An 11,643-nucleotide genomic window follows, 5' to 3' on the forward strand; every position below is an offset into this window, starting at 1 on the left:
TTTCTATAGGATAGGATTTGCATAGGAAAATTTCCTTTGAGGCCCTTTGGTTTGTAGGAATGGATTCCTATTCCTATATAGGATAGGAATCAATCCTTCACATTTTGGAGGAAAAAAACATTAGCTAAGGCCTCCTTTGGTTCATAGGATTGGAAAATCATAGGAATAGGAAAGTCATAGAAAATGAGATGACATGCATCTCAAATCCTATGCATAGGAATAGAAAAGGAGATGTCCTTTGATTCACACCATAGGATTTTTTCCATTGAGTCTAGGCTAATGTTTAGGGCTCCTTTGGTTTGGAGAAATTTTATAGGAATTCTAGAGGATAGGATTTTTATAGGATTTTTTCCTTTAGAGCCCATTGGTTCATAGGAATGGATTCCTATTCCTACATAGGATTGGTTCCTATCCTCCACATTTCATAGAAAAATAAAAATGAGCCTAGACTCAATGGAAAAATTCCTTTGGTGTCAACCAAATGACATCTCGTTTCCTATTCCTACTCATAAGATTTGAGATACACGTCATCTCATTCCTACAAAATTTCTATTCCTACGATAATTCTATCCTATGAACCAAAAGAGGCCTTATTTTCCTATGAAATGTGAAGGATAGGAAGAATTCCTCCATAGGAATAGGATTTCATTCCTACAAACCAAAGAGCTTTGAAGGAATTTTCCATATAGAAATTCTATCCTATGAAAATCCTACAAAATTCCTCCAAACCAAAGGAGGCCTAAGACTCAATGAAAAAATTCCTATCCTATGCATCAAATGACATCTCTTTCTCTATAGGAATTGAGATGCATGTCATCTCACTTCCTATGATTTTCCTATTCCTATAACATTTCTATCGTATGAACCAAAGGAGGCCTAAAACGGGTGAGGACTTCATGGTAATTAATGAAAGGATCATACTTAAATGTCATTAAAAAAGAATTGTATTTAAATGAAATCAGTGGGACATTACGCCCCGCAAAGAAAATATGAACATGACTAAATTACGACGTATTTTTTATGTTCATTTTGTAGAAGGACGATGTTGCGTTAGAACATGTTCTTCATAATGAATCCGATGTTGTGGGACATTATGCTTGTGCAAAACATCAATTTTCCTTGTTACAACGCACGGACATATGTGCTAGTTAGTTTAATTGCAGAAATTCTCTATGAATTACAGAGAAAAACTAACCTAGCTGTCCATTGTTGCTTTCTGCCTCGTTGTCCTGGGCTCCTGGCCCTACGTATGCAGGTTGGGCACTCGCCTCCACCATTCCGGTGAATGATGGCGGGCATGGCCAGGACCGTTTGTCTAAAGCTCCTGTGCTTTCGCTTAAGATTGTCACCGCCGCTCGCCGGAGGTGTGGCCTAACTGGGGCCGCGGCCACGCGCCGCGCCATCTCTCCCCCCTCGCTGGTTGGGCACTCGCCGGCCGTCAGTGCTCCACCTGCCCGTCTCTGATCGAGGCAGGGCACGCGACGCTTAGGGACACGCAGTTGCCGCGCTTGCGATCTGGAGCAGACGAACAACAGCGATCGAATCTGTTTTTTCCCCCGGAAAAATCGAATCAGCTTTTCAGCGAGAGCCAGACTACTGTGGCCCAAACAGGGAATGTGATGGGCCCCTGGCCTGCTGCTAGCTACGGTGCACTGGAACCTAAAGGCCCTAAAGAAAACTGGTCCAGTTAAAGTAAACGATTCTCCCTAACGATCACTGTTCTTTTTTTCAGCACTGATCCCCGTTGGCTATTCCGGCGATCTTACGCCACCGGAGCTCGCCGGATTCCAAGTATGCGCCGGCATCGAGCCCGGGCACGTGCCCAGGCGCAGCGGCGCGCGATAGCCACTCCCTGACGCGCGGCGCGGCGAGGAGGAGCGTTGACAAAGAAGCACAATGGCCATGTGAGCAGAGTCAACGCAGGTGTGCCTTCCCTAGCCGCGGTGGTTCCTAGTTGCAACCCTACCCAGACCCAACCGAGGCCGACACGACACCCCACTATTTTGCCTCTGGCGAGATGCCCGCCCTAGTAGCACCGAGAGGCGCCTCGATCTCGCGCATCCATGCGGGTGTGCCTTCCCCGGTGGCCACGACCCCCACCCTCACCCTCGTCCCCGGCCAGTGCGCCGGCCGACCATGGGAATAAACGGAACCTTCCGTTCGGCGACGCCCAACCCAATAGGGCCGACGCCTCAGCGGCCGGCCTATAAGATCCCACCTCCTCGACGGTCAAGTAACTCCGTCGATACTCGATAGGATCGTCATAGCTGGAGCCTGGAGAGACGATGCTCAATGGCGCCCTCTTCTTGCTCGTCTGCGCGGCCGCACGAGCTGCTGCTTCGGGCGGAGACGGTGAGAGCCTCCAAAGCTACCGCTATTCCTAGCATGGTTAATCAGTTAGGTTAGGTACATTGTCTTAGCATTGTCTGACACGCGATGCCATGCGAGCTGCAGGCCCGCTGCTGAACGGGAACTTCGAGTACGCGCCCAACAGGTCCCAGATGAACGGCTCGAGGGTGATGGCGGCGAACGCGATCCCGTACTGGAAGGTCACCGGCTTCGTGGAGTACATCGAGTCCGGCGCGAGGCAGGGCGACATGGTCCTGACGGTGCCGGAAGGCCGGCACGCCGTGCAGCTGGGCACCGACTCCTCCATCCGGCAGCAGCTCAGCGTGACGCGCGGCAAGTACTACTCCATCACCTTCAGCGCCGCGCGCACCTGCGCCCAGTCCGAGAGGCTTAAGGTGTCGGTCGTCCCCGGCGACGACGTCGTGGCCGACGAGCTCCCCGTCCAGACGGTGTACACCAGCAGCGGCTGGGACTCCTACTCCTGGGCCTTCAAGGCCAAGCAGGGCGTCGTGTCGTTCATCATCCACCACGGGGACGACCATGCGGAGGACCCCGCGTGCGGTCCCGTCATCGACTGCGTCGCCATTAGAGCGCTCAATCCTCCTCGAGCCACCCGCAGTGAGAACAAAGTTCCGATGATCTCGTCTGTGCTTAGCAAACGATTCTTTGTGACGGAATTAACGTGATCTGTGCAGACAACATGCTGATAAATGGGGACTTCGAGGAGGGGCCATACATCACCCCGGGCTCGCCGTGGGGGGTCCTGGTGCCGCCCATGGACGAAGACGACACCTCGCCGCTGCCGGGCTGGATGGTCATGTCCTACTCCAAGGTGGTCAAGTACATCGACTCGGCGCACTTCCGGGTGCCGCACGGCACCCGCGCCGTGGAGCTGGTGGCCGGCGTGGAGGTCGCGCTGGTCCAGGAGGTGGCCACCGTCCCCGGCAGCTCGTGCAGGCTGCGGTTCTCGGTGGGCGACGCGGCCAACGGGTGCGTGGCGTCGCCCATGCGCGTGCAGGTGGCCACGGCGCGCGGGAGCAAGAGCGTGCCGTACAACTCGAAGGGCACGGGCGGGTACACGCGCGACGCGCTCGACTTCACGGCGGACGGCAACACCACGCGGGTGGTGTTCTACAGCTCGGGCTACCACACCACGTCCGACGGCAGCGGCACGCTCTGCGGGCCCGTCATCGACGACGTCTCGCTCGTCTGCATTTCACGCCCGCATGCTCGCCGGTTGCTCCGCTGATGCGTTGCACGTGCTGCTAGAGTGTGATTTTTTCGGGAGAGCGGCTGCTGGGAAGTGGAAAATCACTCCTGTTCCTTCTTTTCGTAAGAAATAGTCGACCCTCCATGCGTTGTTTCGTAACAACAAACTACTCCATACTCATGGAGCATACAGAAAACAGATCAAATCATCAGTTTAATTCACGAGCATGAACGTAACAAGCGGCTTCTAGGACGAATGTCTTTTATGCAAAACAATATGTGGTTGGATGGCTAGGTGGACAGTCGTATCTCAACCCATCAGGTTTCAAGTCATGGTGCTCACGGGTTCAAGACCTGCCGGGCGGTCGGTCGTCAGTCCTCGGCTTTGCAGCTACGTCGCTGGGTAGTCGGTCGGCGGTGGCGGCGGTGTGAGGTCTCTTGGACAGTGACCCCAATTCCATGGAGGTGTGGAGATGGGCTACGCGTGGATGCAAATCTTGCACAACTTCTGCCTGGCCGGCGATGATGGCACCCTTGATGTCATTCTCCTCCTTGGAGGCATCGCTTAGCGTGTTCACCTTTCCTCTCGCTCTCTTGGAGTTGGTGGATGTCTCAAGGCAAAAGCCTTGATTCGGCTCTTCGATCGGCACAATGGCGCCGTCCTCGACGTCGCTCCTCTGTTGGGAGCATTGTGCTTGAGACGCGTTGGCTCCTCGTTGCTCTCCTCCGGTGTTCGCCACTGTCCTCTTTTGATCCGTCGTGGTGCTATGTACCCCGTCGTCGGTGTTTCCAAGATGGTGGCTTTTCGGAGCGGATCGTGCTTGCCATCCATCTGTCACTTTCTCTTAGGCGCTTAAGGTGGATGGTGCGTCGACAAGTGAAGTTCTGCAGCAGTTGGTGGTCTCGGAGATGCCCGACGTCGGCCGAGACGCGGTTTGGTGTATCTTTTTTGGATAGGCTCTTTGGTGTTGTAGCTCGCTTTGCCTGGTGTTTGTCCTTGGTCCAGCCGTGTGTGTTGTTCGTGCTACACTCGCTGTTTGCATCAAGTGGTAGCTTTCTTGTAACTTATATTCTGCCTTCTAAGCTATGGTATGCCTAGGTGTACTCTCGAAAAAAAGTCCTGATGCTCACATTTATTTCTGGATTTTCAGAGATGCACGTTCAGGAAGGAGACATCCCCGTCGACTACGAGGCGCTTTTGGTGACTTGATCAATCTTAAGATGATATGTCGCCTCCGTCTTTTGGAAGTCCACATAGAGGTAGGGTGTGCGTGTGTGTGTTTATAGGATGAGTATGCGCGTATATATGAGCGCATGTGACGAATGTATTTTTATTATACACTTCTTTCCCTATACAAATCACTCCACGCCACTCGCGTTCCTTTCCTTATCACAGGGCAAAGTCTAGCATGAACATGGCAATAGGTACGCACAACCCGCGAACCCGGCGAGTAAAAATCCTATTGGGATAAGGGTTTGGAAAAATAAATATCCATACGTTTATAAATGGAAAAATATTGTGCCCATCGGTTAAGCCGGATATGGCACAGGGAGGCAATGGCGTACCCGCATATACCCATTGTAACATCCTGAATTTTGAGTTTTTTTCTTTGCCTTTTCCCGATTCTTTCTTGAATTACCTTTTTTGGACTTACCAAACTAAAAACACCTTGAAATTGGGCTAGCACCCAGCCAAAATTTTGTGAATTTTTGGTGTGACTCAAATGCAAAAACTCCTGAGAGGCTTGGGTGTATTTTTGGTGGTTTTAGGACCTGAACAGATTATGTGAATTGATTGACAATTTTTAGAAGAGCCGAAGAGGTAGTTGTTTCACAACTCAAGTGCTTAGAGAGCATTTATTCTTTTCTGAAAAATAATAATCCTAAGAGAAAGCTTGGGAAAAGAATAGCCTAGTGAATAGGCCGATCACACCCGTGGCCACCCAGTACGCGGATGCCTTGGTGAGCATGGTCACGGCCACGTCCACTATTCACACCTGCGCCTACCGCCGTCGGGACACGCTCGGCCGACGCAGAGAGCTTGGCCAAATCCACCAGCACACACGACTCGGGCAAGGCTAGCGTAGGCCGAAGCAGTCTCTCTGGCTATCGGCGAGAACCACGGCAGCGTCATTGCTACCTGTGAGCTGTGTTGGAATTTCTCCAAAGAGAAAGGAAGGTACAGTATAATAAAGATAAATATTTTCATCAGTTAAGAATCAAGGTTATCAATCTAGTAAGAGAATCACACAAAGCCTAGTAAATAATACCTGCATACATAAAAGTAAATACTTGCACCCAAAGCAAACAAGAGGGTTCTCAACCCCCTTGGCGATTACTTGCAAGATTAAATCTTGTAGTGGTAGACAGATAATTACAAAAATAAATTAGAAATAAAATTCAGTGGAGTATTTTTGTGTTTATATATGATAAAGTAGACCCTGAGGCCATAGTTTCACTAGAGGCTTCTCTCTCGAGCATAGCATACGGTGGATGAACAAATTACTGTTGGTCAATTGGTAGAAAAATGCATAGATATGGTGATATTTAAGGCAATGATCATGTATATATGCATCATGTCCGAGACAAGTAGACTGACTCCAGCCTGTATCTACTACTATAACTCCACCCATTGACCGCTATACATCATGCATATAGAGTATTAAGTTAATGAAAATAGAGTAACAATTTAAGCAAGATGACATGATGTAGACAAAGTAAACCCAATCAATATGAATAACCCCGTCATTTTATTCTTAATAGCAATAATACAAATACATGTATTATCCCTTTCTGTCAGTGGGATAGAGCACCGCAAGATTAAACCACTACTGCAGGATGCTGCTAACGCGACACTACGATCAGAGACCCTTTTACGAAACTGTGTGCGATGCATTAATCACAAACGGTGATGTAAAAAACCGTTAAAAAGGATGCAAAACGTTTGCGATGAATGATACATCAAACACGGTTCGAATTTTAGTTGCGTGTGCGATGCGGGGCATACGGTTGATCCATACGAACTATTTGCGATGAGACAGAACAACAGAATAGACAACCAGATCAAGGTGTGTGCGATATACGACATACAGTTCGCTCCGATGAACCGTTTGCGATGATCGAGGTGAACACAAACGATTCGGCGTAATAAGATGTGTGTGATACCCGACAAACATGTCAGTAATCAGAATTGTGTGCGATCATTATAGACAACCCATACGGTCTTTTTTGGTGAATTGTGTGCTCGTCAGGGCACAGGGTTCAACAAACCAATCTGTGAGCGATAATAGAAGATCTCTATCGAATACATATTACTAACCGTCTGCGATGAGATTGACAGGATAAATAGAGATAACAAATTAATATGAGCGAACAGAAACAGAGATATATACAATCTGCTTAATTTAGTCCTTGTTGTTGTTGTTGTTGTTGTTGTTGTTGTTGTTGTTGTTGTTGTTGTTGTTGTTGTTGTTGTTGTTGTTGTTGTTGTTGTTGTTGTTGTTGTTGTTGTTGTTGTTGTTGTTGTTGTTGTTGTTGTTGTTGTTATTGTTGTTGTTGTTGTTGGATGGCCCCGCGACATCGTCTTGGTGCAGACGCTTCTTGCCACTGAACGTTGGCTTTTCATCGTCGTTGCTGTCATCGTCGTCCTCCTCCTCGTTCGACCATCCCCCCTCATCATCATCGTCGTCATCTTCTTCATCCTCCGACGGCTCCCCATCTGTCTAGTTGTCGTCTGACGACTCCGGAGGCGGCGTCCCTTCCATGATCCGGATATAATCGAGGTCTGGGCTCGACGCCGGACTCATGGAAGACAAGCGGGATGATTCCGATGTTGACCTATTATCGGGCGCCAGACTGCTGGCCGAACTGTCATCCTTGCTGTCGCTCGACATGGCTGCTTGATACGCCTCCAACGTATCTATAATTTTTTATTGTTCCATGCTATTATATTATCCATCTAGGATATTTTATATGCATTTATATGCTATTTTATATGATTTTTGGGACTAACTTATTAACCTAGAGCCCAGTGCCAGTTTCTGTTTTTCCTTGTTTTTGAGTTTTACAGAAAAGGAATACCAAACGGAGTTCAATGGACGTGCCAATTTTTGACGATTTTTTATGGACCAAAAGAAGCCCCGGAGTAAAACAGTTGGGCCAGAAGAGTCCCGGGCCGTCCACGAGGGTGGGAGGCGCGCCCTACCCCCGGGCGGGCCGCCCTATCTCGTGGACGACTCGGGGACCCCCTGACTTGTTCCCGACGCCAAAAATTCCTATAAATACAGAAACCTCCAGAAAATAACCTAGATTGGGAGTTCTGCCGCCGCAAGCCTCTGTAGCCACCGAAAACCAATCTAGACCCATTTTGGTACCCTGCCGGAGGGGGGAATCCATCTCCGGTGGCCATCTTCATCATCCTAGCGCTCTCCATGAGGAGGAGGGAGTAGTTCTCCCTCGGGGCTGAGGGTATGTACCAGTAGCTATGTGTTTGATCTCTCTCTCTCTCTCTCACGTGTTCTTGATTCAACACGACCTTTATGTATCGCGAGTGTCGGTGTCAAAACCGGCGGATCTCGGGTAGGGGGTCCTGAACTGTGCGTCTAAGGTGGATGGTAACAGGAGGCAGGGGACACGATGTTTTACCCAGGTTCGGGCCCTCTTGATGGAGGTAAAACCCTATGTCCTGCTTGATTTATTCTTAATGATATGAGTATTACAAGAGTTGATCTACCATGAGATTGGAGAGGCTAAACCCTAGAAGCTAGCCTATGGTATGATTGTATGTTGTCCTACGGAGTAAAACCCTCCGGTTTATATAGACACCGGAGGGGGTTAGGGTTACACAAGGTCGGTTACAAAGGAGGAGATATCCATATCCGTACTGCCTAGCTTGCCTTCCACGCCAAGTAGAGTCCCATCCGGACACGAGACGAAGTCTTCAATCTTGTATCTTCATGGTCCAACAGTCCGGCCAAAGAATATAGTCCGGCTGTCCGGAGACCCCCTAATCCAGGACTCCCTCAGTAGCCCCTGAACCAGGCTTCAATGACGATCAGTCCGGCGCGCAGTATTGTCTTCGGCATTGCAAGGCGGGTTCCTCCTCCGGATACACCACAGAAGAGTTCGAATAAAAGGATAGTGTCCGACCCTGCAAAATAAGTTCCACATACCACCGTAGAGAGAATAACATTTCCACAAATCTAATCTGCCGACACGTTTTGGCAACATGACATCATGCCATGGCTCGGTGATTGTTCAAACCGTTTTTCTTTAACTAGCCCCGCACATAACGCGATGCAGTTTCTTGACACGTCTTGTCAAAGCAGAGATTGTGTCCCCCTTATTACGGGATTCTCATCAATATGGTCGTGGGTAACCCAACCGCGTTTAGGACTCCTAGATTTTAGGCAAGTCCCAAACGGCCACGAGGAGGACGCTTGATATTCACCCTCTTTATAAAGGGTCAAGGCTTTTACTTTTTTCCTCCCGTGCTCAATCGAATCCTTCCCCCGCCTCGAGTTCTAACACCCAAAGCCCAGGTCCGGTGCTTCGAACCTTCAATCATGTCCGGATCCAGCCTCCAGGGCCAGTGGATGCCCTCCTCCGTCACAGAAGAGGATATCAAGAAGTTGAGGGAGGCAAGATACTTGACCGCCGAAGTCTCGCATCGGCTGCCTGCCCGAGGGCAGGTCGTCCCTACTCCCGAACCCAATGAAGACATCGTGTTTATCTCCCACTTCCTCCGAGGACTAGGCCTCACTCTGGATCCCTTCGTAAGGGGTTTGATGTTCTATTACGGGCTTGATTTCCACGATCTAGCCCCGGATCCCTTTCTCCACACCTCGGCATTTATTGTCGTATGTGAGGCCTTCCTCTGCATTACCCCTCACTTCGGCCTGTGGATCAAGACCTTTGATGTGAAGCCGAAGATGGTTGAGGGGCAGCATGCAGCGTGCGAAGGGGCATTAATAAGCAAGATCGCTGGAGCTCCGTGGCCAAAGGGTTCCTTTCCAGAGATGTCCGGATTATGGCAACGGGAGTGGTTCTACGTCACCGCTCCCAAAAGTGCCAAGTGGGTAGCTTCCCCCGCCTTTCGCTCGGGCCCTCCACCACAACTGATGTCGTGGATCAGCAGGGGGTTGAGCTAGGGTCCAGCCAAGGATGTGCCCATACTGCAGAGCCGCATCCGAGATCTCTTCGAGGGAGATTTTAGTTTGGTTATGGTAGTGCAAGTCATCCTGGTTCATCGAGTCCAGCCTTGCAAACGCCGGCCCCTCCGCTTGTGGGAATTCAACCCAGAAGGACCGCACGCTATTCAGAATTTCCTCGGCCTGACGCATGAGGAGATGTACAAGTCGTTCTTCGGACCCCAAATAGAGTGTCCGGGCACCTCCGAGGACGTGGGCCTGAGCAGCAACCGCACCGCGGCCCAAGTAAGTAATCCTCTAGCCGAACACACTGTCTTTCATTCATCATGACGTCATTCTGAAGAATCGCTTTTTGACCAGGACTGGATAACAAAGGCGAAGATGATCCGGTGTTCGGCCCCCCTTCCCGAAGGCTTGGAAAATCCGGTGCTGGAAAAGATGCTCGAGCCAGCACCTTGCCCGGTGCCGTCAAAGGAAGATGAAGGGGGGAATAAAGAGGGCGAAAGCGGGCCTCCACCGCTACCTATTCCAACCGAGGGAACGAGCGCCTCCGTGAGGGAGGATAACCAAGGGGAAGAATCTGACGTTCCATCGCCCCGGGGGAGGAAGAGGACTACCTCTGAAGATCCGGAAACCAAGGTCTCCAAACGGGAGAAGAAAACTCCACCAGAGGGTCCTGCCTCGGGGGGTGACCTTGCCGCACAAAGTCCATGCGGGGATCAGCCCTCTAACGAGTTGTAAGTAATCAAAAAGTACTTAATAGCGAAGATATACTACCTTACTTCTGAGAAAAATAACCGAAGCATTTATCTTGCAGTTCGGATCTGAGCCCTTCTCAGCAGAGCTCGTCTTCGGGAGATCTTCTTCCGGAGATGATGGAGAGCGAAACGCCTCCCCCGGACTCCCCAGCTCAAGAAGCGGGCGACCTTGAAGTGTCGTCGCGGAGGGTCACCCCTGATCCGGTGAGGCCTGAAGATAATCCTATGGTCGCCCGAAGTCCCCAGTATCCGGCTCTTGAAGAGAGCAACCAAAAGAATCCGACACCGTCTGGTATGCGGTCGAACGCACTGAGGGATCTGCTAGGGCGAGCCACTATCTTAGAAGAGCACCGTACATTGATGGGTACGGTGATTGAAAGGATTTCGTCCGTCGAAAGCGGGTTGCATGAAGCCTTTATGAGTCTACTGACGGGCTTTGAGGTACGTGAAATGATATGAATTTGTGGTAGAACCGCACATTTTTAGGTGTGCCTTGTGTAGATAGTAGCCCCTGAGACTCTGGTTGTCGTCGAAAGCGGCGGCGAACAGAGGATCGTAGTCCCAGGTAATAACCAGACCGCCTTTATGTGCAGGTGTCTGAAGCTCCGGTGGCTAGCCGGACTGATGGGGTTGCCGAACTAAAGCAGCGACTGGATGCGGCGGATGCCGATATCGAGCTTGTTAACAAGCGGCTTGACAAGGCACAGGGTAGGTGATGTTTATAGTGAATGTCACATAGTAAGAGCAGCGTGATGCCAGTATCTTTAATGTGTTGTGACTGCAGATGGAGCTGCCACCGTGGAGGCCCTGCGGGCGGAGCTTGCCCGAGCCAAGGAGCAAGCAGGAGTAGTAATGCGGCCTCTTTGAAGGCGGTCGAAGAGTTGAGAGCCGAGAAGGCCGCGCATAGCGAGAGCAAAGAGAAAATGGCCAAAATGGCTGTGAAGTTAAAAGACACTGCCGACCGCTGCTAGTTTCTTGAAGAAGAAAGCCGGGCGAAGGCTACGGACCTCGAAAAGGCCACAATGGCGACCAAAGACACCCGCTCTGCAATGAGAGAAAAGAAGGAGGAACTGCGTGAAGCCGGGGATATTGTGGCTGGGAAGCTCTTTATGCTGCGGAGGAAGTTCGGCGATCTACGGTATGCCCCTCTGGATCGGCTGTGGAGTTCGGCCGACGCA

The 11,643-nt window shown here is 50.5% G+C and overlaps 1 protein-coding gene across 1 annotated transcript; it reads left to right on the forward strand.

Annotated features, from left to right (window-relative positions):
- Nucleotides 1-2,098: 2,098 nt before the first annotated feature.
- LOC119303121 lies at nucleotides 2,099-4,875 on the forward strand. The gene is made up of 3 exons (XM_037580210.1): nucleotides 2,099-2,352; nucleotides 2,455-2,967; nucleotides 3,045-4,875. The coding sequence occupies exons 1-3, from the start codon at nucleotides 2,286-2,288 to the stop codon at nucleotides 3,596-3,598; spliced, it is 1,134 nt and encodes a 377-aa protein (XP_037436107.1). The 5' UTR covers nucleotides 2,099-2,285; the 3' UTR covers nucleotides 3,599-4,875.
- Nucleotides 4,876-11,643: the final 6,768 nt, after the last annotated feature.

Source organism: Triticum dicoccoides, chromosome 5A, assembly GCF_002162155.2.
Source record: "Triticum dicoccoides isolate Atlit2015 ecotype Zavitan chromosome 5A, WEW_v2.0, whole genome shotgun sequence".
NCBI classification, from domain to species: Eukaryota; Viridiplantae; Streptophyta; class Magnoliopsida; order Poales; family Poaceae; genus Triticum; species Triticum dicoccoides.